Source organism: Dama dama, chromosome 21 (genome assembly GCF_033118175.1).
Source record: "Dama dama isolate Ldn47 chromosome 21, ASM3311817v1, whole genome shotgun sequence".
NCBI lineage: Eukaryota > Metazoa > Chordata > Mammalia > Artiodactyla > Cervidae > Dama > Dama dama.
In genome coordinates this window covers 62,524,390-62,551,010 of record NC_083701.1, presented here as the reverse complement: position 1 = coordinate 62,551,010, position 26,621 = coordinate 62,524,390, and the positions used below count along the sequence as shown (strand labels likewise).

General features: G+C 44.5%; 2 protein-coding genes across 11 annotated transcripts in view; one reads left to right on the top strand and one right to left on the bottom strand.

The window, feature by feature from the left end:
- Positions 1 to 14,240, top strand: part of VPS13B (vacuolar protein sorting 13 homolog B) — a 771,473-nt gene extending 757,233 nt beyond the window's left edge. For all 9 annotated transcript variants that reach the window (XM_061123681.1, XM_061123682.1, XM_061123678.1 and 6 more), the window contains 4 exons: positions 5,499 to 5,675; positions 8,396 to 8,498; positions 8,989 to 9,238; positions 12,713 to 14,240. In XM_061123681.1, the coding sequence (XP_060979664.1) occupies positions 5,499 to 5,675; positions 8,396 to 8,498; positions 8,989 to 9,238; positions 12,713 to 12,961 (779 nt within the window). In that variant the 3' untranslated portion in view covers positions 12,962 to 14,240. The remainder of the gene's footprint in view (positions 1 to 5,498; positions 5,676 to 8,395; positions 8,499 to 8,988; positions 9,239 to 12,712) is intronic.
- A 685-nt stretch (positions 14,241 to 14,925) lies between these two features.
- Positions 14,926 to 24,812, bottom strand: LOC133042765 (cytochrome c oxidase subunit 6C). Of its 2 annotated transcripts, none has more exons than XM_061123684.1 (4): positions 24,699 to 24,812; positions 23,610 to 23,741; positions 22,532 to 22,659; positions 14,926 to 15,046 (listed from the first exon to the last, which is right to left on the bottom strand). In XM_061123684.1, exons 1-3 carry the CDS (start codon positions 24,762 to 24,764, stop codon positions 22,546 to 22,548), a joined length of 312 nt encoding a protein of 103 aa, XP_060979667.1. In that variant the 5' UTR covers positions 24,765 to 24,812; the 3' UTR covers positions 14,926 to 15,046; positions 22,532 to 22,545. The 2 variants fall into 2 exon arrangements, with proteins under 2 accessions (XP_060979667.1, XP_060979668.1); XM_061123685.1 differs by lacking the exon at positions 14,926 to 15,046 and adding an exon at positions 16,793 to 19,308.
- Positions 24,813 to 26,621: the final 1,809 nt, after the last annotated feature.

Here is a 26,621-nt window from a genome sequence, read left to right as displayed (position 1 = left end):
CCTGCCCTCCGAGCATCTGAAGGAGTTTGCATCTCTGGGAGATCAAAGGGGCCCAAAGCAGGGAGAGCAAAGGTCAGAAACGATGAGCTTGAAAGGACCTGTCCTCTCTCCAGGCTGCAGTTCTGTACACAAGCCCTCCTCTCACAGCGGCCGGCTGAGTGAGGCTCTGACAGGGAGCAGTGAGATGTTTCAAGCTCAGGTGCAGTTACCAGAAATTGTTTAAGTCCTAAGAAACCTGCAGGGATGTGGGGCATGGCCGGGTGGTAACGTGTGGGAATGGGGATCTGGGGTGGAGCAGCTGCTTACGGAGCAAACCCCTCGCGGGTGGCGTGGCTGCTCTGGTGTAGGTGGGGGGGAGGGGGGCACGGTCCTCGGGAGTCAGCAAACCCCAGACTCCGGTTCCAGGTCCCTATCTTTATGACCTTAGGGCTTCTCTTTTGTAAATTTGGGCTGGAAATGACTCTGCCGTTACTAGAAGTAGTGGTGGTCGTTGCACGCCAGACACAGCATCCCTGTGTGGTCAGCAGCACCTTCATTATATTATGGTAGCAAGGAAACGAAAAGGGCCGTCTGGTTTCAGCGAGTGTCCCAGCAAAGAGAGCCATCTGACCAGTGGCAGGGGCGTCTTGGCTTTAGCTTTAGTCCAGGTGCTGTAACCATAGGAAGTGACAGTGAGATTTTCGTGGAGGCCTTGGGTCATTACCTGGCACCCGTGGGACCTCTTTCTGCTAAGAACTGTGGCCTTGCATGCCCTCTGCTGTGGGCAGGAGTGCTTCCTCCCCACTGTCCAGGATCTTGGACAGAGGCACTCAGCAGAGGAGACCTGAGCTGGCTGGCATGTGGCTGTTTCCATCTTGGCTGATATGGGCTCTTTCCACCCAGGAAAGCCCACCTCTACCCCCATTTTCCACTGTCTGAGACTGTATCCGGTGGTAGAAATCACTTACGTGGGGCACTGTGATTCTGCCTTTGTGACGTCACCCTTCGGAGCATGGCTCCCGTTGTTAACCAGGATAGACAATCCCAAACCTTTGAACTTTGCTATAGTCATCATGTTTTGTATACACTCATCCATGCAAGGAAATCATTTAGGCTGTCTATGGAAATTGCAATAGGCTCACAGAGTCTTTCAGAATCTAAAGTTAATTTCCACAAACCTAGGAGTTCTGGGAATGATGTGAATCTGATGACATCTGCCAGGAGTGGCCTGACCCTGGGCCCCCAGGAGCTCCGCTCCCAGCAGCACACCATGAGCAGGATGTCCATTTCTGTGCTCCTCAGACTAAGGTTGACCCAACCAGCTTCCTTTCTTGGAAGAGTTCAATAACCACATCCCACAAGATCACTGGGTCATCTCAAAACGCCTGCTTCTCAATGTATGGCAGGAAGAAAAAAGGGAGGGTAGAACCAATCTATACTTTTCTCCCCTGGGAAAGTATGGATTTGTCTCCACATAATATCCCCAGAAATGGTGTATAAAACTGCCACATGCCAGTAAGTGCCCGACTGAAGTTAGAGCTGTTTATATATAATAGCCACGCTTAGTGAAATCTAAAAGCTAGTCACTCAGTTTCTTCCTTTGTAAGACATAAACATAAATGACCTAGTTAGTAGAAATATATTTAAATAACACTTGAGGGTTGTCAGAGCACTTCCACATGAGTCATCTTGTCTGGTCTTCAAACCCTAGATGTGGATGAGGTTAGGTGACTTGCCCAGGTCATGCGTCCAGGCAGGACAAGAGCCTGGGTCTTTCCACATGTCACCCACCCTGAAGGGCTCCATGCCTGGAAACAATCAGGATGTGGGGAGACTGAACAATTGAAAGTTGCAGAGTAGGAAAAACACATTTCCCCCAAATGTTTATGAGTTTGATGGACCTTCTTGACTCAGCTCGGCCCTCATGAGGACACTGTGGAGTGTTATGAGGCTCTTGAAAAATCCAAGGACATCTATAGCTGCCTGGCCAGGCCCATTGCCCCGGGTCAGCGAGGAAGTGATGGCCCAGAGAGGGATGCCACCGAGGCTCCTGGAGGAGGTCCACAACTGTTTTCAGAAAGCAATGGCTTTTGGAACAACTCTGTCCAGCCTGCAGAGTTGGCATCAGGCTTGCCCGCACTTACCAGCTCTGTTCCCCAGACAGCCCCACTTTCTACTACAGCCTGGAGCCTGCTGAGAGGGGATGTGAGCTCCATGTGGCCCTTACCGGGCACATTCCCTCCCAGATGGGACTTGCTGTCATGAATACCAAAGGCAGGCTGTCAGAACTCCCTTCTCTGACTTAAGAAGAGTTAGTTGCTTGATTTCCCAGCAGCCACGCCCCGTCTCCACGGCCGCTCTCGGGATGACATTCAGAATCCCGGCCACAAGGCCTCCGCCAGGTGAGTCAGGACGTGGGTGTCCAGAAGGTACTGGCCCGTGGTCCCTCTGGTGCCACCCTCAGCCATCGGCACCCTGCGTTCCAATTAGAAGAGAGTTTTGGAACAACACGCATGCTTCCTTCTCGGTTTGCTAATCTGTTCTGGTCAAAAACAAGAGAGCCTCAGCTGGGATGCCCAATACACTCCATGGGGCTTGTTTGTCCCTGGAAGGTGAGCTTTGGAGCGGTGTCGCAGCCTGTGCCTCCACCATCATGATTAAAAACAAAAAAGCCCAAAATAAAACTACAGCATGTAACATGGCAGCACTGGAACAGCCACACAGGCAGAACATTGACAAATCAGAAACCAGCCCGACGCTGAGCGAGTCACAGAAGAGGTGAAGAGAGCCTTTTTGTTCCCTTGCTTCACAGAGCAAGCCCCCCTCTTGCAGCGAAGGAAGGGCAGGAAAGGAAGCACGTCGGGGACTTCCTTGGTGTTCCGGTGGATAGGCCTCTGCACGTCCCTCCCACGTGAGGGCATGAGTTCGATCCTTGATTGGGGAACTAAGATCCCACAGGCCACGCGGCATGGCAATTAAAAAAAGGAGAAAGCGAAGCCGGACCATCCCTGGAAGCCCCCTCCCCTCCCTGCTTCACCTCGTCACATCACAGCCAGCTCCACTTGGCTGCTCTTCGTGGCCTGATGCCAATGGACAAGTTTTGGGATCCATTTCCACTACCTAAAGCCTCAGAGCAGAGTTGGAGTATACGGCAGTAAATAATTTACCAGCGGTGGGATTTAGCTGGATTAGGCTTACCAAGAGAGCCCTCAGCCCTGAGAGCTGCTTCGCAGACAGGGCTGGGGTCTCAGGCATCCGGGCCCCGTGTGTGCGTTGGGCCGGCCTCCCGCCTGGGGCCCCGGGCCCCCACAGCTCCTCCTCTGCCTCTTAGGATCTAACACCTTGTCACAGCATTCAGGCTTCCCACTTTGGGGGCTGCCGGAAGAGTTTTATCTATCAAAGCCCTGGTAACCAAGCCTTCACTGCAGCCGGTGGCTGGAGAAAGTGGAGGATCAAAGGGGAGCCTCACTGCGGTTCCTATCTGCACTTAGGCAGATGGGGGTCAGAGCCCGGGGTGGGTGCTGCCCCAGGCTCCTTGCCGCTCAGGCCTGGCACATTAAAGGAAAATGGGAGATTTTTACCTGCCCCCCGCCTAACTCAGTGTTAATAGTCTTAATGGAAATCTACCAGAAAAATGCAGAGAGGCAATTCATTTATTGGTGAATTTGTTGTTATTTACCCCACCTTTTCTGTTCTCAGCATGGGCATCTTTCAAAGAAATCAGGAAGTGACATTGCAAAGGCTGTATTCTTTGATATGATGCTTTTCGCTTTGAACTGCCTGCTGTGAGATGATTTGAAGAGAAGACCCCAGGGTTCTTGCCCCTCCCAGTGCAGCCGGTTCCATTAATACTTCCCAGCTGCCCTGACTCCTGACCTCATAGATGGAGAACAGAACCTCAGGTTCCTCAGACTGAAGACGCGAGGCGAGCTCCCAGCCCAGGCCCCAAGACTGGGTGTCGCAGGGTGCCTGAGACCACCGTGGCCCATGGTCGCTGACTGCCAGGGTGGCCCAGGCCAACCATGCGCAGCCGCCTCTGCTTCCAGCATCGTTTGTATAAGAGGTTTGGGAAGCCGTGGTCTAGGCTGGGAAACAGACCCTTCGCCTCAGGTCACTGTTAATCTGTCAGTACATAAACTTAAATGGCGCTGTCAAAATTTAGAAGAGTGGAATCCATGAAGAACGTTCCCTTTATAACTGACCCAAAGGACCTGGCCTTTTTGTTTTACTGGATTTTGTTCAATGGAATATGACTTGAAATTAGCAGGTCATTAACTGAGACCTGGAAATCTCCCTTTACCCAGGAGACTTTGAATTAGTGGCATTTGGAATAATGGGATTTGACATGAGCTAAAATTTCTACCCGGCGATGGTGCATTTTCATTAACATAGCAGGTTTGAGTTGAAAACAGAATTCCGTCAAGAACTGTAATGAAATTTTTACCTCTTGCTGGGTTAGGGAACCCTTCACTCCATTGTGGCAGAAAAATCTAGACTTCTGAGGCCTTCACTCGAGCTCACCCCTGGTCCCTCAGAGTGAGAGGAGCAAGGAGGGGACCCACAGAAACCTAGGGATTCACGCACCAGCTCCACGCCTGGCCCGGCTGCCCCCTGGGAAAGTTGTTAGAGCAGACAGCGTGAGCTCTGGGCTTCTAGCTGTTCTCAAGCAAAGAGTTAAGTGGCCAAACCTCAGTTGAAGTGAGAGAAAAGGAGATTTTTCCAAGACCGGTCAAGGAGAGAAGCTTGTTTTATAAACAGGATCAGTGACTAGCTTGGTGGTTAAGAATGAGGCTGTGACTCTTGACTCCCTAGACTCAAATCCTGGCGCAAGCACGGGACAGCTGTGTGACCTTGGGAAAACTCCTTAACCTCCCTGTGCCTCGGCAGCCTTGTCTAGGAGCAGGATAAAAACCATGACTCCTAAGGAGTGTGAGAATTAATGATCTCCTGCAAGTAAGCCCTTAGCATATAGTAAACCCTTGAGACAGATTTACTGTAATAGAAATAATTATTACGTATCAATAATTACTCATATAATTCTTAATATATTAATGTTATATTAAACAATTGCTCTTATTCTTACTAAAAGAGAGAACAAGAAAGAGGCTCGCCCTTTTCAGTTTTTTCATCCCCAGATTCAGTGAAAATATATTTGGCTCACTCTCCTAAGGAATCGTTCACACTTTTCTCTAAACTGTGTTGCTTGATTTCTGGAGAAAGGTGTGTGGGTGCCACTTGGAAGTAGTCTGGCATGTTTATTAAATTCTAAACTGAACTTCATAGATCCTGGCTGTGTTGGGTCAAACCTAGTTAGAACATCATGTTTTGATGAAGACACTGCAATAATAAATGTCTAAAATAGCCTCAATGTACTTAGATAAATGGTAAATGAATGCATAGTAGAGAGCTGTATAATGAGGGTGGGGCTTCAATCCAAACAAAACTGTTCCAGACTGAAAGTATTCACTTTCTCAGGATTTCATGCCTCAGTCCTTACCCAGGCTTTCGTTATTTTTTAGGTGCAATTGCTGGTATAGTTGATCAGCCAATGCAGAACTTCCAGAAAACATCGGAGGCTCAAGCTTCAGCAGGACACAAGGCCAAGGGTGTTATCTCCGGCGTGGGGAAAGGAATCGTGGGGGTTTTCACGAAGCCCATCGGGGGCGCTGCTGAGCTGGTGTCACAGGCTGGCTATGGTGAGTCCTGGAGAACTGGCCCGCTCGGACATCACCAGCTAACTTGCATTACTATACCAAGGTTTCTCTAAGATAGTCTAGCCTCTCACATGACCAAGGAGTGAAAAATAAAATAGATAAAGCTATAATTAATAGTTGTTTTTCTCACCTCCTTATGCTTATTTACACAAAAGAGTAGAATTGGACTACTACTAATAAATTATGATAATACAGTTATAGAGGTAGGAAATCAATTAGTAATTTCAGTGTATATATGTCATGGAGTCTTTTTATAGTCTTTTAACAAAGCAGACTTTAATGAAACGTAACCAGTTAGAGGTTGAGGACAGAAAGTCAGATATATTGAAGCAGAGAGTAGACTTACTTTTTCTGGTGAGCAATTTGAAAGAAAAAAATAGGTTCTAAAGCAGGAAGGCTGTCTTTAAAAAACAATGCCTGTGAGTCTGGAGAAAGAAAGAGGAGCACGCGTGTTTTGATGGATGCATGCACAGTGCCCGTGCAGCTTGGCATCAGGCATGGATTTCTCGCCATCAGACTCGTTGCTCTTGCAGCCAGGCCTAGTCTCCTGGCCAAGGTCAGCAAAGGTGCATCATCGGCCACTGAAAACCATTCCCAGAGCACACTGGTGTGGAGAACCCGGGCTCGCCTTAGGATGGTGCCAGAGCTCTCCATAAACCCAGGCGCACACAGTGGGTGTGTGGGAAAGGAAGCGCTTCTTCCTGTGCTAATTTTCTGTATTCTGGGCAGAGCACATTAAGTGACTTTACATAAATAGTTGTTCTGTCACTAAGTCATGTCTGACTCCTTGCAACCCCATGGACTGCAGCACGCCAGGCTCCTCTGTCCTCCACTATCTCGGGAAGTTTGATCAAATTCATGTCCATTGAGTCGGTGATGCTATCTAACCATCCAATATAAAAAAAGGTCTTTTAAAAATGAAATAAATGCATAGATACTACAATATATATGGTACTTTACCTTGAAGACAGTTTGACATTTGCTTGTGGAAATGAGTGTCAGCAGGTCTGCAGTGTGAGTTACTGCAAAGTGGTGACAGCCAGTCAGTTCAGTCGCTCGGTCGTGTCCGACTCTTTGCGACCCCAGGGACTGGGGGTCGCCAGCACGCCAGGCCTCCCTGTCCATCACCAACTCCCGGAGTTTACTCAAACTCATGTCCATTAAGTCGGTGATGCCATCCAGCCATCTCATCCTCTGTCATCCCCTTCTCCTCAAATAGGTAACTAGAATTACTTTTTTTTTTTTTGGCCTCACCACAAGGCTTATAGAATCTTCCTTAGTTCCCCGACCAGGGGTTGAACACTTGCCCTTGCAGTGAAAGCACAGAGTCCTGACAGCCGGACGTCCTGCCTGGGACTCAGGAATTGTTACCTTTGTACCTAAAATCGGTATCATTTTGGGCATGAAGTGGTGGCTGGCTGGCACCACAAACGATAGGCAGGCACTCTGCGTGTGTAGCTGCATCTGGCCGTAAAGTCCGCAGGGTACATTTGACTGCGGCTCTGCGCCTCACTAGATCTGACAAGAGGCAGCCAGATTAGGGCATAAAACCCGTGTCTGAGAGGAAGAGAGCGGGAAGAATGCCCGGGCTCAGGCAGCCATCCGGAGAGGCTCCTTTAGAAGACCACACAGACAGGAACATGTGTTCTCCCCCCTCCCCCTCGCCCCCTCCCCTTCACGTCTGCCTCTCTCCCCTTCCGTGAATGACACTTTCACTCACCGGGAAACTGACAAAAAGTACTGCCACAACTCACAACTGGACAAAGTTAAACGCTCCCTTATCAAATACTTACACATTCATAGAAACAGTATTCCTTTTGCCATGGACGGCAGCAAGATAAAGTCAACTTAGACTTCATAAATTCCTCTGGTCTTGAAAGCGCTCTTGTCCCTCACTGCGCGTGTCCCAAGGCTGTGGGGTTTCTCCCTTATGTAAGAGCATCTCGGAGCAGAGCTTCACATGGCCTCATTGGTTTCCATCATTCTTGTAAAACTTTTATTACCGCTCTGAAGGTTTTACAAACCACTAACTCTTGGTCTAATGACTGTGCCTCGTTTATAAACATTTACAGGCCCTCAGAAAGCACACAGGCTGTACCATCTCTGGTTCCGGAGCGTCTCTGGAGGACTGCGTGGCTGCCGCTGGGTGCCCTCGTTTGGTGCTGGCACCAGGGAGAGCGTGTAATAAACTAGAGGCCCCACGAGCGCTCATAAATGTATACGGATTCATGTCTAACAGCTGGACTAAGTCATTTAAATACTGTATCTAGGCAAACCATGCGCCTTTGTGTGCATCTCTGTGTGTTGTGTTTTTTAGTTGACCAGCCACACCGCAGATACAGACGTACTGTAATATTAAGCAAGGAAGTCAACTAAGTCTTGACTTTGTGTCACGTCAGCTGTAAATGATGTGTAAGCTATTGCTCAGGCCTGACTACTCCCAGGAGCATTATGCTTCCCCTAAGTGCCCTCCTGTACTTGGACTGTAGCTCATTCATATTTCAGCTTGCAGCTAATATAAGATCACCCGGGTTAAGAGCACTACAATGTTTAATGATTATCTATACACTTACTTCCAGAGATGTGACATCATTTTGGATCTGTAGCGTTTTATAGATGGCTCTAAGCAGATGACATCACTGTAGCATGAAACTGTTTTCCAGAAAACAACTAGTAAAACCCCCTTACTTCTCTTACGACAGGTATTTTACATGGAGCTGGACTTTCTCAGCTTCCCAAACAGCGCTATCAGCCAAGTGATCTGCACGCTGACCAGGCTCCAAACAGCCACGTCAAATACGTCTGGTAAGATGATCTGGACGCTGGTTTAGGTGTACACGTGTGCTGTATGTTAACAGGGCCTGGCTCCCTCCAAGCTAACGGGCCACCCTTCCAGGGGAGCCCACGAGGAGCAGCTGTTTTCAGGGCAAGGCTGCCGGTCCACAGCTCTGGGCTGGCAGCAGAACACCCCCCCCCCCACGTCCCGCGCAGGGCAGGATGCCCATTGGCAGAGGTGCCAGGGCCCACGAGAGGGCCTGAGGTCGTGTGTGTCCTAATTAGGGGTGACATTTCTAACGGGGGGAAGAGGAATCACCAAACCAAGGGGTGTCTTTGTCTTCAGGAGGAGCTGGGTTCGATTGACCAGAACCAGAATTAGAGTGACAGTTACACATTTCAAGATGAAATGAATCATCAGATTAGTGAGGGAGGGCCCTTGCTTTGGTTCAAACTGTGAGCCCGGAGAGGCGAGCATGCCTCCCAAGCTGACTTTGGCCTCACCTTTCTCCTGACGCAGGAAGATGCTCCAGTCTCTGGGCAGACCAGAAGTGCACATGGCCCTGGAGGTGGTTCTGGTGAGGGGCTCGGGCCAGGAGCACGAGGGCTGCCTGCTGCTGACGTCAGAAGTGCTCTTCGTGGTGAGCGTCAGCGAGGACACCCAGCAGCAGGCCTTCCCGGTCACGGAGATCGACTGCACGCAGGACAGCGAGCAGAGCGGCCTGCTCGTCATGCAGCTCAAGCAGCCCAGAGTGGCCTGTGACGCGGAGGTACCTTTCAACAAACGGGGTGCCCGGGGTTAGCTGCTGGCAGCGTTGAGACCCGGGGTGACTGTGAGCCGGGAGCCTCTGCGGTGGGTGCTGGAGACCGGGAGGGCTGCCGGGGGCAGGGGTGGCAAGGAGGCTGGTGGACTCGCCGCTTGGGGCCCAGCCACCTGAGAATCCAAGGTTGGTCATTGTGGGGCTGGGGTGCAGGAGCTCCAGAGCGAGCGGGTCTGAAGAAGACGGGCTAGGACCGGGGCAGCGATTCCACGCAATCCTCCACAGAGCAGGCAGGCCTCCAGGTCTGAAGTCCACAGGGCAGGCCCGAGTCTGCGCGTGGCCTGGGAATGATGCAGCTGGTCCCTCCAGCAGGGACGAGAGAGGAAGGACCAGCCAGGAGCAAGGGGCGTCACGAGTGGAGCAAGGCACAGACGCCGCCTCCCTTGTTCCCAATTCCTGAGAGCTCGTGGTCAAACTTTGTCTCCCGCTCTCCCACCTGCTGCTCCGTCTTCCGTGCGGCTGTGTGTCCCCTTCCCCAAAGGGCATTTCCTGCCCCCGAGCACTACACGGTACCTCCTGGGGACGCTGCGCAGGCTCCCTGGCCACATGACAGCCGAGGGGGGTTGGCATTCTGGGTGTCGGGGCTCAGAGGTGATCACCGGCTTCCTGCCGTCCAGACCAGGGTAAGCATACGCGCCCACTGGAGCCCTGCCCTGCCCCTGTCCCTGCTGACGGCCTGATCCTTGGGGCCCCGAGAGCTGACCTCGGAAACAGACATCTTTTCCCACACAGCTGGATTGGTGTTGGATCAGAGGTTAAGTGGAACCTGCCTGTCCTAACTTAGGGTCTGAGTAGCTCCCGGAAAGGACAACAAACCTTTCCTCTGGCAGGTCCTGCCTGATTCCTTCTTTCATCGTGTTCTTCCTGGTATGGGAGCCTGCCTCTCCCTCACACCACTGTTTGGGTAAAATTATCTGAGAAGATGGAAAGCAGCCAACCACAACAACTCTGAGATTTCTCTAGTTTCTTGGATCATAATCAGTCAGGCTTTAAGCTGGGGCTTGGCACCACGACTACACTGCTGGTTCGAGTTGATGACTTTCTGGGAATAAACAGAGGTCAGATGTCCAGCCTGACTTTATTAGCTCTGCCAGAATCTTCTGATCCAGTTGACAATAAAGCAGCAATGATCTGGCTACAGGCCTTGGCAGGGGATAGTATCATTATCTTCAAGTCCCTGGTCCTTAACGAGAAGCTTCCAAAGCCCTGAGGAGTATCTGTGACCATCGTTATTCCTCAGTTGCTTGGGAAATATTTCAGATCTTAAACTATTGAGACTAGAGAATCAGCAGCTGCTGTTAAACTGTCTTCAACTGTGATCCTTCTTTGGCTTTTCTGCTTGAGGAGGGTACTGTGGGGAATTGTAGCTGGAGGGGAACACACCTCAGCTTCACCGGGGGTTACTGAGATGGTGGGTGGAGTCACCACCCGAGAAGTTGCCCAGCCTGAGACCATGGGATCACTGACATTTTGGACAGCATGCTCACCACTCCTTTCCCAGGGTGCTCAGGATGAAGGGGTCAGGGTGAAGGGGTGGCTGCAACAGAGGCAGGAAGGGATGGCTGGGAGCAGAACACTGTGGGCAGCTCACGCAGCATGAGGCACTGGGCAGCCCAGTAGACGTGCAGCCCTTCAGCTTCTAAATTCCACACTCTCACCCTTTACCTCTATCCCCAACTCCTTATTAACAAACCAAAAAGTAACTTCCCCGTTAATCCTGTGTCCAAACCCTCCCCTCCCCCACTCACTCCAGTGGAGACCCAGGCTGCAAAACAAAAAAGCAAAAAAAAAATTTTTTTCGAGACCGTAGACGCTTCCTTAGTAGTGCTCTAATCCAGTCTTTTCAAAATGGGAGTGGGGGTCACTCAGCAGTGCTGGGCGCCCTTCCCCTCAGTGGCCACGCACAGCCTGAGCCCCGGGCGTAAAGCTGGGCTGGGAAGCCTACCCACTGTCTTCCAGTGAAAACTAGGGAGTGTTTTAAAACCTTTACATGAAATGGCTTTTCTGGGATTTTGCTCTAGATGCTAGGAAACATAGCTCCTTTGAATTTTGGAAGGAATTAATTTGTAGATGACATCATTCAGTATATTCCAATAACGGCAGGATTTTTTTTTTTTTAAAGCAGCATTTGCTTTTCTTAGTTAAATGCAGCCATTTTTAGGGTAATAATTGCTTAATATGCCTGGCACGTTATTGAAATCCCTTATGAGAGGCTCAAAATGAGTCAGAAGGTCAGTTTATTCCTTGGCCGTGTTCCTCTCACAACATGGGTTTTCCTGTGCTGCTGCTCAGGAGGAGCAATTACGACTCTTCTGTGTGCGAAGCTTCCCAGCTGAATCCTGACCCATCAAATGATATCATCAGAGTGCTGGCTTTTGCCTGGTGGTGCACAGCTTTCATCTGTCAGTGAATCTTTGGGGGCCTTTATTTCCTTTCCCAAATTTAAAAATATGAGACTGAACTCTAATGGAGGCCCTACTTATTTTTCTGGCAGGCAGACCTCTCTTTACCATCCCATTGGCTTTCTGCTGCTTTTAAGACATCCTTGGCTGCACTGTCTCTGTGCCCTACACAGAAATATATAAATTCTTTACTACTATTTCAAGAACTAAAAAGTCCTCATTAAAATGTTTATAAGTCTTCCAAAGTAGTCTTGCCAACATTTGGTAGGTAAAGACCATGGAGAGGTCAGCGGCTACCTGATTCCCAGAGACCAGTGGCTTACACTGAAAAGGTCCCACTCCACTTGATTTACACAGTAAACAGCTACAGAATTTCAGGATGGGGGGAATTTATAGCTCCACTTGCCTTTGATGGGTGCTTTCTGAGAAAATCTCTTTTAAGAATTTAGGTAGTATACCAGTTCTTCTATTTGAGTTCCACTGAAGATGAGCCAGACTTTTATGAACCATAAATGTACTTTGCATCCTCCCTCTTTTCCATAAAAATTTCCCCTTCCTCTGCCCTTTTTTTTTTTTTTTAAATTTTCTCTGGCTTTAAATCCTCATATTTATAAAAGTAAAAAATGTTACAGTTCAAAAGGTATTTGTTTTTTTAATGCTCTGTCCAAAGCCACTGGTTTGAAAGAGGTACTGTCTGGAGAGGTTTCCAGAGACAAGCAGAGCTTTTATCTCAGGATTTAATGTTGATTAGATTGAAGCAGAGGAAAGATACTTTTCTTCTTTGTTCCTGGACTAGGCTAGCAGAGAGCAGTGACAGATGTTTTTAAGAGTGAGAGTTAAAATAATCCCAAATCGTCTTCAAACATGGGACTTTTACACAACAGCAAACGCTTATTCAGTGGCTTTATCAGATAACCTAAAAGGCACAACATCCAGTGTATCAAGGCGAGAGAAGGAATAATCTTGTTATGGAAGTGTCCTTAAGAGGGTTTGGCAACTGAAAACTTTTTTTGGGTCGCAGGTGGATGGAGCTCGAGAGAGACTGTCAGAGCAGCAGTACAACAGACTCGTGGACTACATCACAAAGACCTCTCGTCACCTGGCCCCCGGCTGCTCCTCCGTGCCGACACCATGCCCTGCCGTGGCTGTGGAACCGCTCCCCTCCACTGTGAAAACGTACCATTATATGGTTGATCCACATTTCGCCCAAGTTTTCATTAGTAAATTTACCATGGTGAAAAATAAAGCCCTGAGGAAAGGGTTCCCTTGAGTCCCCTCCACGGTGTTGACTGCTGCTTGTGCAATTTATTTTTGAAAAAGAAACCTAAGGAGCTTTTAACATCTATTGTGGAAACAAAACCACTGTTCTATAGTTACAGTAACTTTCTTCTAAAACTAATTCAAATTCTTCCTTTTTCCTACAACTAAGATACTTCAAAATTGAGTGATTAAAAAACTTAGTCCTTTCCTGTTGGGGGACAGTACAGAGAATCCTATTTTTAATCTTATCGTGTATTGAAAATACATTCCTTTTTGCTCTTTTTGCTAAAATTTTGACTTTAATTAAGATCATCAACTCTGTAGTCAGGCATTGGAAACAGATGTAAACTTCATCCCCTGTTGCATCTCTTTTTAGAATGAGACACCATCTTTGCCTAACACCCTCGTCTGCAGAAGTTTAGCATTAAATGAAATTCAATGCTTAGGATCTTACTGTTTAACTTGTTGAATCTGTTATTTAAACATGATGCTATTTTAAGTGAAAGCTGCCATGTACATTCCTACTCTAAACTTTTACTGAAATTTTACTGATGACTTCTGCAGCTACATTTTGGAAAAATGTCTAATTTGTTTTGTGAGGCAAGGAAATCATTCTTGTCTACTGCTAAAAACAGGCCCAGGAGCTCAGGTGAGTTTCTTTAGTTCCATAAGCAAAACACTACTGGGGAACTCCCAGTACTGGGTGCTTTTATGGAAGGACTCACCCTAATGCCTTAGCCAAGTCAAGGACCCCAACATTAACCTTAACAATAGTTCATTTTGATGACTTAGCTTGATCCAGCATAAAGATATTCCCATGATTTTCTTTTGTCTTTAAAAGATGGATTTGGCTCAAGATCCTAGGTCACCACGTATATACCCTTAGCATTCAGTAAGAATTTGATACTCCCAACTAAAACACATTTTTACTCATTACATCCAAACTTGGGCCTACAACCTGATACCTACAATTATGAGATGCTAAGGAATTTCAATTTCAAATGTCCACTTTAACTTAAGCCTCACATATTATTGGGCATAAGCGATCACTGCATAGTTGTTTACTGTTAATGGACAATTTCGGCTGAATGTGAAAAAAATGGCTCCCCCATTACTTTGCTGTATCATACTCATTGAGGAAAGTGACAGTTTTGTCAACAAGAGTAACTATTTTTAAGCTTGTAAATATGTATTAAGTCTTGTATCTTTTATGATAATTTTGCATACTACTTCTAATTGTTACATGAAATTGTTTAAAATAAACTCTTGAATTACTGATCATACATAAACGTGGGTTCTTAAAATGCAGGTTTTCACTGATAACCTGGGTTTATTACAGCTTACATTATTGGAACTCAAGAACTCTCTGCACAAGTTAAGAAAATTTGTTAACCTAATAAAAGAACTGGGGATTCAGTTAGTTTTCGCTAAAGTAACACTTAATTCTTAAAGCTCTTTTGATCACAACAAAAACAATTACTAAAGGAGAGAAAGGTCCTAAGTCCTCCTCTGAAAAATGTTACCACACTCCAAATTAGTAGACATTACTCAACCTCAGTTCCAATTAAATAACAACTTTTTCTGTGTATCCCATATTGTACATACATATAGGCATTCAATAAAGTGATACTGAATAAAGAACCTTAAATTTACCTATTACATCTGTCCAATGGCTGGATCCAGTAGGGTAATCCAATAACAATGAAGTCCAAACACATTTTATTGGAAAGACAGCCTCTGTTCCTTTTAAGAACCCACAGTATAGTAGTCATGTAGGTTCATGCAGACCCTGTAAATCCATGGCCCAGGGGGTATCTCAGTGAAATGGACAAAATGTGAGAAGAGTCAAAAATGTCCTAAAACAGTAAAAATTTTAATCAGTATTTAAAGTTACCTTCATAAGATTCATAAAGTTAAAAATCCCTGACCAATTCTAATCCAAGTCGGTAAGAATAACTGAACAAAGACAGTGTCCACAGTTATTTGTTAATTGTTTATTTATTGAGAGACTATTTCTCACCCCAGATAGTCATAGTTTCATAGTTCAGGAACACAGGAAAGTGACAAACTTCCATGGAACTCAATCCAAGAAATTCTGTAGAGAAAAACAGAGTGACCAAGTTAATGGCAATCACTCTTAATACCTCGCCACCCTGGATCCCCTGAGCGCTACTGCCACCGATGCGGGCCACGTTTTGCTCACTCACCCTTAGTCCAGGAGCAGCCCCACTCAGGCTGCCTGGGCTCCAGGTCCATTCTCCCCCATGTTCCCTAACCTTCCTGTCCAACCTCTTTTCCATTTGGGGCATTCGCATCTTTTTATGGGGTTTCTGGCTTTCCTTTATCAAGTTCTACATTTTTTTCTTCAAGTCCACCCTGTCCGTTCCCTTCTCATAGCCATACTGTTTTTAAAAAGCAGCAGCCCATCTGTTCTAAACATTTCTATTCTTGTCTCCAAATCTGTTCCTCTTTTTATTGTTTCTTAAGCAATCAACTTCTTATAAGTAAAAGGTAAAAAAACATGTATTTAAAAAATCAGCCTGTTAACATCTGATTATGAAAAGCATACCCACTGTGAAAGTTTTGAAAATTTCAAAGGTACAAGAAAATAGCAGTGTTAAGATTCCACACACAAAAAAACTAGTATTTTCTTCATCTTTTTACCTTCAGCCTTTTTTCTTATGCACTTTTAACACAGATCACCCTTTCCATAAAACATTCCTGGTTTTCTATTTTAGTAATTCCTGTTACTTTGTAATTATCAATTCTAGTGGACATAACAGTCCATGATGGAAGTTACAATTGCCATCAGTTTTCCAACCACTGGGAATAAACTTGTTTTTCTACTATTATGTATTACATATATTAAATTGTGGCTACTTTAATACATGTATCTATCTGTGATTCAGATACTTCCTTAATGTAAGCAACTACAGAAACGGAATGTAACAGAACTGCATCTAACACTAGGCAAAAGTTATTTATATTCAAAATTATTCTTGAATTTTAGACACAGAATCTTAACTCACAGTGTCCATGAGGCAGTGGACCTTGACCACCCAAACCAGAATCTCTGGAAAGCCACTAAGTCACCTATGGACATCCAAATAACAAACCATAAAAGGTTTCAAACACTTCAGGGGAGAAGGAAAAGAACAGACCTTGCACACAATGTTCTGGGTTGTTTGAGGGCTTCCCAAGGGACTATTTCTATCTTTATCTCAGAATACTGATGACAATGATGACTGCATTTAAGGGACTTATGAGACACCATCAAAAAGACCAACACTGGTATTATGGAAGTGCATGAAGGGACAGAGAATTTATGTGAAGAAAGAATGGCCAAAAACTTTACAAATCTGAGGAAAGAAATGTATATACAAATATATTACTTGGAAGTAAGATGAACCCAAAGTCTCCCAACATCAAGACACAGTATATAGTCCAACTGTCAAAAACCAAAGACAATGAATCCTGAAAGCAATAAGAAAAAATTGATTCACTGTCTGTAATGAAGCTTCTGTAAGGTTATCAGTGGACTTCTCAGGAAAAACCAGGAAAATGTCCTTCGAAAATCAGGAAGAAATTAAGACACTCCCAGATAAACAAAAGCTAAAGGATAAGGAGTTCATTACTACTAGAGATTTGCAAGGAGAATTGTTCAATTTGAAAATTAGAATAGTAACTCAAAGCCATACTGAAATATAAAGTTCCCCTGGCAAAGGTAAATAGTTGAATAAATATAAAAGCCAGTGTTAATCATGTTTCGTATCCCCACTTTTAACTTTGTAGTATTTAAAAGACAAAAGCACTAAAAAAAAAAAAAAAAAAGACATCTGTGTTAATGGGCACAATATCCAAAAATACACAGTATCTAAAAATGCCGTCTGTGACAATTGTAACAAAGTAGGGGTGCAGAGTTGTAAAAGAAATATTTTATGTGGTTACATTTTTGTATGTGTGTTATCAGCAATTCAAAACAGACTATAACAACAGGTTGGTTTAAACGTCCCCATCAAAAGTCATAGATTGAGGTCCAACTACGAGATATCTACGAAAGATTCACTTTAGATCCAAAGATACACACAGTTGTGAAATTAAGGATGAAAAGAGATTCCATACAGACAGCAATCTAAAGAGCAAGAGTGGCTATACTGTTAGCAGACAAAATAGACTAAGGCAAAAAATGCTATAAACACAAAGGACATTTTAAAATGGCAGGGTCAGTTCACCAAGAAGGCAGATTATATATACACAAACATGAGAGGCTGGAAATATATGAAGCAAACACTAACAGAATTGAAGGGAGAAATAGACAGCTCTACGTAATAGTAGGCAACTTAGAATATTAAATTGGCCAAAACGTTCGTTCAGGTTTTTTCGTAAAATCTTACAGAAAACCTAACCAAACTCTTTGGCAAACCCAATACTTTCAATAATGGCTGTAACTGAAATGACCAGACAGAAGATCATTAAGAAAATAAGAGGACTTGAACATTACAGACCAATCAGATCTAAGAGACAGATACAGATCATTCTACCCAACATCAGAATACATATACTTTTTCTTAAGCATACCTGGATTAATTTCCATATTAGGGCACAGAACAACAGATTTTTAAGACTAAAATCACATGAAGTATCTTTGCTGGTCACAATGGATGAAACTAGAAATCCTAACAGAAGGAACAGAGATACCAAGGGAACATTTCATGCAAAGATGGGGTCAATAAAGGAAAGAAATGGTATGGAGCTAACAGAAGCAGAAGATATTGAGGTGGCAAGAATACACAGAAGAACTATACAATAAAGATCTTAACAACTCAGATAATCACGATGGTGTGATCACTCACCTAGAGCCAGACATCATGGAATGTGAAGTCAAGTGGGCCTTAGGAAGCATTACTACAAACAAAGCTAGTGGAGGTGATGGAATTCCAGTTGAGCTCTTTCAAATCCTAAATGATGATTCTGTGAAGTGCTGTACTCAATATGCCAGCAAATCTGGAAACCTCAGCTGTGGCCAGAGGACTGGAAAAGGTCAGTTTTCATTCGAATCCCAAAGAAAGGCAATGCCAAAGAATGCTCAAACTACCGCACAATTGCACTCATCTCACATGCTAGTAAAGTAATGCTCAAAATTCTCCAAGCCAGGCTTCAAAAATACATGAACCGTGAACTTCCATATGTTCAAGCTGGATATAGAAAAGGCAGAGGAACCAGAGATCAAATTGCCAACATCTGTCGGATCATCGAAAAAGCAAGAGAGTTCCAGAAAAACATCTATTTCTGTTTTACTGACTATGCCAATGCCTTTGACTGCGTGGATCACAACAAACTGTGGAAAATTCTGAAAGAGATGGGAATACCAGACCACCTGACCTGCCTGTTGAGAAATCTGTATGCAGGTCAGGAAGCATACAGTTACAACTGGACATGGAACAGCAAACTGGTTCCAAATAGGAAAAGGAGTACATCAAGGCTTTATACTATCACCCTTATTTAACTTATATGCAGAGTACATCATGAGAAATACTGGGCTGAATGAAGCCCAAGCTGGAATCAAAGATCGCCAAGAGAAGCATCAATAACCTCAGATATGCAGATGACACCACCCTTATGGCAGAAAGCGAAGAACAACTAAAGAGCCTGTTGATGAAAGTGAAAGAGGAGTGAAAAAGTTGGCTTAAAGCTCAACATTCAGAAAACTAAGATCATAGCATCTGGTCCCATCACTTCATGGGAAATAGGTGGGGAAACAGTGACAAGACTTTATTTTTGGGGGCTCCAAAAATCACTGCAGATGGTGACTGCAGCCATGAAATTAAAAGATGGTTACTCCTTGGAAGGAAAGTTATGACCAACCTAGAGAGCATATTAAAAAGCAGAGACTTGACTTTACCAACAAAGGTCCATCTAGTCAAAGCTACGGTTTTTCCAGTAGTCATGTATGGATGAGAGTTGGACTATTAAAGAAAGCTGAGCACTGAAGAATTGATGCTTTTGAACTGTGGTGTTGAAGAAGTCTTTGACAGTCCCTTGGACTGCAAGGAGATCCAACCAGTTCATCCTAAAGGAAATCAGTCCTGAATATTCACTGGACGGACTGATGCTGAAGCTGAAAGTCCAATACTTTGGCCACCTGATGCAAAGAACTGACTCACTGGAAAAGACCCTGATGCTGGAAAAGATTGAAGGCAGGAAAAGGGGGCGACAGAGGATGAGATGGTTGGATGGCATCACCGACTTGATGGACATGAGTTTGAGTAAACTCCAGGAGCTGGTGATGGACAGGGAGGCCTGGCATGCTGCAGTCCATGGGGTCACAGTCGGACACACCTGAGCGACTGAACTGAACTGCAGGAAAACAGAAAATTCACAAATAAGTTGAGATTAAACAACATACTCTCCAACCACCAATGGGTCAAAGTAGGTTTAAGAAGAGAAGTTTAAAAGATCAAATAACAACCTAAGTTTACACCTTAAAAGGTTGAAAAGGAAAGCAAGCTAAACCAAAGCCCATAGGAAATAGATTACTATAAACACACCAAGAAATAAATAGATAATTTTAACAGACTTTAAGTAAGATTAAATCCACAATCAAAAACCACTCAACAAAGAAAAGGCTGGGATAAGATGGCTTCACAGGTAAATTCTACCAAACATTTAAAAAACAGTTAACCCCAATCCTCCTCAAGCTCTTCCACAAAACTGGAGAGGGGAACACTTTCAAATTCACTCTATGTATTTTTTAACTTTCTATATATTAAAGACATCTTAAACATGTGTATGGGGGAGAGACTGCCCTTCATGTTTTCCTGTGTCTCTCATATTCATGGCCACATCTGACTCACCATCTTATTTAAAAATACAAAACATTTGGGGCTTCCCTGGTGGCTCAGTGGCAAAGAATCCACCTGCCAGTGAAGAGACACAGGTCTAACCCCTAATCCGGGAAGATCCCACATACTGCAAAGCAACTACGCCCGTGCACTGCAGCCACTGGGCCTGTGCTCTGGAGCCTGGGAGCCGCGAGGACTGAGTCCACGGCCACAACTACTGAGGCCTGTGCGCTGCCAGCAAGAGGCGCCCCTGCAAAGAGAAGCCCCCGCTCAGAGCAGTGAGAGAGAGGCCCACTTAGCAACAAAGACCTAGCACAGCCAAAAATAAAATAATTAAAAAAAACACATTCTAAAAAAAAAAACACATTCTGTAAGACCATCAAATATATTAAAAACAAATACTAGAAAGCTACAGAGCAACATCCCAAATATAGATGCAAAAATCCCTCATAAAATACTAGCCAACAATTCAGCAGTTCATTAAAAGGATTACACACCATGATCAAGGATGATTCAACATATGAAAAATATAATACACCGCAGAAGGATAAAAAAGTCACATAATCATCTCAACTGATTCAAGAAAGCATTTAAAAAATGTAATAGCTTTCCATGATTTAAAAAAAAAATTCAAAGAATAGGAAGAAAAACTACCTCAGCATAATAAAGGTGATATATGAGAAACCCACAGCTAATATACTCAATGGTAAAAGACTTAAAAGTTTCTCCTCTAAGGTCAGGGGAAAAAAAAAAACAAGGATGTGCATTTTTGCCACTTCTCTTCAACACAGTACTGGAAATCCTAGCCAGGGAAATTAGGGAAGAAAAGAAATGACATCCAAATTGGAAAGGGAGAAGTAAAGCTATCTGCAGATTATCTAATCTTATATGCAGAAAACCCTCAAAGATTGATCCATGGATCTCTCATCCACACACACACACACAGAAACAAAAATGTTAGAATAAACTAAGCAAAGCTGCAGGATATGTAATCACACAAAATCAGTTGTGTTTCTTCTATTCACTAACAATGAATAATCAGAAAAACAAATTAATAAAACAACCTTAATTATATTAGCATTAAACTACAATTCTTAGGAATAAACTTCAACAAGGAGGCAAAAGACTTATATACTGAAAAATATATAACATTGCTGAAATAAAAGACACAAATAAATGGAAACACATCTTGTGTTCATGACCTAGAATACTTGTAACTATCAAGATGTTCACACTACCCAAAGTGGTCTATAAATATAATGTAATTCCTATCAAAATCCCAACAACACTTGAGAAATAGGAAAATCCATCCTAAAATTCATGTGAATTATCAATGAGACCATGAACAGCCAAAACAATCTTGAAAAGGACAGCAACACTGGAGGACTAACACTTCCTGATTTCAAAACCTACTATAATAAGGTATTGTAATCATGAGTGTAGTATCGGCATAAAGATGGAAATATAAACTAATGCAATTGCATACAGCACCAAAATAAACCCTTGCATATAGAGAAAAACACCAAAGGTACTAAAATTAATGGGAAAAGAAAAGTTTTGTCAACAGATGGTGTTCGGAAAACTGGATATTCACATGCAAAAGAATGAAGCAAACCATTTCCTTAACATCATATCCAAAAATTAACTCAAAATACATCAAAGACCTAAAGGTAAGAGCTAATAAAACTATAAAACTTTATATTTTTTATAAAACTTTAGATAAAAAATGCTTTATGACAGCAAATTTGTCAATGATTTCTTAAATATGACAGCAAAAGTACAGACAACAAAAGAAAAGTTATATAAATCAGACTCAGAATTTCAAATGTCTGTGCATCAAAAGACATAATTAACAGACTGAGAAGGCAATTACAGAATGGGAGAAAATATTTAAATCATATCAGATAGGGGCTTTTAAGGAACTCCTACAACTCAACAAAAAAACTATCAGATTAAAAATGGGCAAAAGACGTGCATAGACATTTCTCCAAAGATACACAAACAGCTAACAAGCATGGGAAAAGATGCTCAACATCATTAACCACTAGGGAAATACAAATGAAGACCAAAAGAAAACAGTACCTAACACTTATCAGGATGGCCACTATCAAAAATCCAGAAAATAAGTGTTGGCAAGGACGTGGAGTAACTGGGACCCTTGCACACAAAAAGCTGGTGACGTGTAAAATAGTGCAGCCGCTATGTAAGAGTATGGTGGTTCCTTAAAAATTTTAAACCAGAACATTTAGCAACTCCACTTCTGAGTATACACTCAAAATAGTATTAAAAGCAGGGTATCAGAGAGAGATGCACATACAGCAGCAGCATTATTCATGAGAGCCAAAAGGCATGTAAGGAATCCAAGCTCATTAACAGATGAGTGATTAAACAAATGTGGTACACAGATATGGACTACTCAACCTTAACAAGGAAGAAAATTCTCACACAGCTGTAATGAATAAACCTTGAGAACATTACATTAAATGAAATAAGCCATTATTCCACTTCACATGAGGTACCTAGACAGAAAGAAGAGTGGTGACTGCCAGGGGAAGGGGGAAATATTCAATGGGTACAGAATGGATACCCATTTGCAAGATGAAGAGTTCTTAAGACTAGCTGTGCAACAGTGTAAAGGTACTTGACAATACGGAACTGTATATAATTAAGACTGTATATTTTATGTATATTGCCACAATTGAAAATTTTTAAACAGTAACTTCAAATAACCATATTACCTTTATATTCCAAATCACTTTGCACTCTGAAAAATACCAGCCTTCCTCATCTCCTCAAAATCTTTCATGGAATCATAATTTCTGTAGAAATCTGCATATGCCTTCTTTCTTCGTTCAGCCACAGCAAACTAAAAGGTAACAATCACATTCAGGGTTTAATTTTTAGATTATGAGAAAGAATATCTAAAGACAACATAAATCACCAAGTCTGCATTCACCTTGAATCCTATTATTTTATTAAGGCCCTTAAAGAAGTAATTAGGGCTTTCCTAGTGGCTCCGTGGTAAAGAATTCACCAGGGTTCAATCCCTGAGCCCGGAAGATCCCCTGGAGAAGGAAAGAGCAATGCATTCCAGTATTCCTGCCTGGGAAATCCCACGACAGAGGAGCCTGGCAGGGTCACATGAGTTGCATGTGACAGCAACTAAACAACAAAGAAGTAACTAAGTTAAAATGAACTTTTTAGGATGGATCCTAATCTAATATGACTAGCATCCTTATAGGAGGAGAAAATTCAGACAGAAACATATTATCACATACAGGACTATGTGATGAGGGAGAAGACAGTCATCTACAAAGACAAGCAGAAAGGCAGCAGAAGAAATCAACCACACAGTTTTTTTTTCTTTTTTTTGGCCACACTTGTGGCAGGTGGGATCTTAGTTCCCCAACCAGGAATAGAACCCATGCCCCCTGCACTGGAAGCGTGGGGGCTGTTTAAGACTGGAAGTCTTAAACACTGGATGGTCAGGGAAGTAAGTCCCCCACAGCCATCTTGATCTTGGATTTTTAGCCTCAAAACATTTTTTCTATTGTAGAAGCCACCCACTTTGTGGTATTTTGTTATGGCGGCCCTACCAAATTAAGCTCATTTAAAGATGAAAGACAAGCTATCTGGGGAATAAGAGATACTGTCCCCATCACACTGAGGTGGGTGGAGAAAGGTAAAAAGAAGGGAGCACCCTAAAGAGGGAATTTCTTTAAAAGATTCAATGAACTATCTATGAAAATAAAATACATTTTCAAATTTAAAACATTTCTGGACCGCGAGCACAAAGTAAAAATAAAACATACATACCTTATAGAAAGTTGCAAACCCCAGAGAGACGATGAATGCTCCAACAATATGAAATCGCAGACGTTTGGCCAGGAGGCCACGCATCTGAGGTTTTGCCAAAGCAGTGGACATGGTAGTTCTCCTTCTCGGCGGCTAGAATTATAAGAAACAGCTCTTAGAACTCTTCTGCATAATACATTTTAGTACCTAGAGGGACACAAGCAGGATACTGGACCAACTCCTCTACCCAAAGCTAAGATCTTTAGGGGTTTAGTGACTTCATCTTTTTCCCTTTCACACACTGAACGACCACCCCCCCACCCCCAAACAAGCAAGCCGACTGCGGCCCAACAGTAACCGGAGAACAAGAACGACACAGACCTCTCCGAATTACAGGAAAAATCAGCACTGGCTCTATACCGATAGCACAAGTGCAAACAACCCTACCACCAACTCATTTAATCCCGTGAGACAAGTGTTTTCCCGTTTTACTGAGAAAACCCGGACGCACGAAGGTTAAGAAACCATTTTAAGGTCACGCAGTCAGGACTAACACCCGGGCGGGACCCCAGCAGGTCCTCCGGGCCCTCGGCAAGCGCCGCCCGCGGGGTGGGAAGGCCGTGCGCGCGCGGAAGGGGCTGCGGGAGGCCCGACCCCGCCCTCGAGCCACGGGCCCCCCCCCCCCCCTCCTCCAGCTTCCCAACCCCAATCACAAACGTGACCACAAAGCCGACAGAGACGCCTGGGGCCCGGATGAGGAGGAAACCACTCCCTTCCTGCAGGTGAAAACACCGGGATCGGACAGGTCAAAGGACGCCGCCAAGGTCACGCTTGCCGCGGTAAGATACGCAGCGGTCCCCGGGGCCGGGCCGGCTGCCTCAGAAGCCTGGCGGCTCCTCAAGTCCCCTCTCACGCCCCTCAGCACAGCCGGGGTCCCCGAGAGACCCTCCCCGAAGAGGCCGCAACGCCGGGAAGCTGGGGTCGACACAGGCCAGAGTTCCGAGGTTTCCCGACCCTAGAGATGCAGAGTAACGGCTAGAGAGGCAGACCGGCAGCGGGAGGCGGCAGGCGGGGCATCCAAACAAGGGAGGCAGTAGGCACACGACTCACCTCAACCGCAACGTCCTTCCAGGCTGATGGAGAAATGGACGGCGCTCCCGCAGCGCGCAGGCGCATAAATAAAGGTAGCGGAGAGAAGACCCGGCTACGGTGGCCGAAAGAGTCCAAAAGGCCTCCGCCGCGCCTCCCGCCGGTCACAGCTGATATTAACCAGGGTGTTCAGTCTCTTCCCTGGGTAACCTTGGATTTATTTAGGCTTTGACCTTCTGCGTCAGTTTCCTTAGTAAATTGGAGCTACTCATCTTACTCATACACAGAGTTGATATGAACTGATTAGGGAATTCAAAGATTTTAAATGTGTGAATTTAAATATATACCCTACAAATAGAGCACAAATCTTCCTGGACATGGATTGCTCCGACTATGTGCACAAACCAGCATTTTCATTATGACTATCCTTATGCATATAGCCACTTGTTTGGGTAAAGAGTGAACCAGACAGCCAAGTTCCAGAAGCTCACAGCCCAGCAAATGAGACAGGCATAAACAGAGTAATATCATGAATCCCAACCAATGGATGCTATAGTAGACAGCTGATCTAGCTGTTGCAGAAGCAATTACCTGCTTGACAGAGTTGAACAAATTTTGATGGAAGTACTTGTGTGGACTTTTAGTAAGAGACGGGCGTTTTTAAAGGAAGATATCTGGAAGTTTATGGAAAGTAGTCTGTAAAGGTAAGACTCTTGTGCCTTAGGGGTGTCAGACTTGGTTTTTATTGAAATAACCTGAATTGGTACTGCATTATTGAAGTCAACTCAGCAAGTACTGTGAAGGATTTATAGGCTACATGATATTGATTCAACATATATGGATTGAGCAATTACTAGGTACCAGGCTCTGCTATTAGTCAGGCAGATCAAGCAGGTCATGGAGTCTTTGTCCTCAGAGACTTGTTAACAGATGGTTCTGGAGAGTGAAACCTTTCAGTCATAAATGGTGGTAACTGAAGGTCAAAGTGGATTTGTACCTCAGCAACATTTTTCAGGCTACTTACTGTTGTCCCAAGACACCAACTAAACAAACTGAAATGTCAGAGTTTAGAGCAGAGAAAGGTTTACGGGCTTCCCAGGTGGCGCAGTGGTATGGAATCCGTCTGCCAGTGCAGGAGATGCTGGAGGCACGGCTTTGATCCCTGCATCAAGAAGATCCTCTGAAGTAGGAAATGGCAACCCACTCCAGTATTCTTGCCTGGAGAACTCCATGGACAGAAGAGCCTGGCAGGCTACAGTCCATGGTGTAGCAAAGAGTCAGACACGACCAAGCGACTGAGCACACACACAAGCAGGGAGACCAGGCCACCCAAGCTCAAAGGACCTGAATTCCCTGGTGGTTTGGGGGGAAGAGTTTTTAAGCACAAACTTTACGATGAGGGCTGGAGATTGTGTGACTTGCTTGTAATCGGCTGGTGGTCAAGAAACGTGGTGTTCCGGGACTCGCACTCAGCCTCATGTTACCGTCTTCCACCTGGGGGGTGAGGACCTTGTTCCTGCAGAACTCAAAGACATACTGTTATTCATCTAGGAGTTGAGTAATCTGGGAGGTGAGTCTTAGAGAGTAAATACAGACCTTAATTAACAGAACTAGAATTTAATAGCCATTGAAATATAACCTATTCTCTCTAAAATTATCCTCACTTTTACATACAACTAAATTGAGACTAATCTGCTTATAAATAAGTCCAGTTAACTGATTACATAGGGTTTTTTACAGTGGCTGTATTGGAACTTTTCATAAGTTCTTTTTCAGAACTTTTCAAAAGTTCTGAGACTGAACTTTTAATAGGCCTCTCAAGGCCAGGAAAGCCATGCCAAGGGCTGGATGAATTTCTTTCTTCTAGAGGTCCCCCAGATTCCTGCACTTGCCAGGAGGCAGCCTTTCTTGTTTGCCTGATAAGGCTGTTCAGAACCTAAGAGC

Excerpts from the sequence above, each read along its gene's own strand:
- LOC133042765 (XM_061123684.1), bottom strand. The coding sequence starts at position 24,764 with ATGCGCCTGCGCGCTGCGGGAGCGCCGTCCATTTCTCCATCAGCCTGG. Across the intron at positions 23,742-24,698 it reads GGAAGGACGTTGCGGTTGAG|CCGCCGAGAAGGAGAACTAC; the intron begins GTGAGTCGTGTG and ends TTATAATTCTAG. Across the intron at positions 22,660-23,609 it reads GGTTTGCAACTTTCTATAAG|TTTGCTGTGGCTGAACGAAG; the intron begins GTATGTATGTTT and ends GTTACCTTTTAG.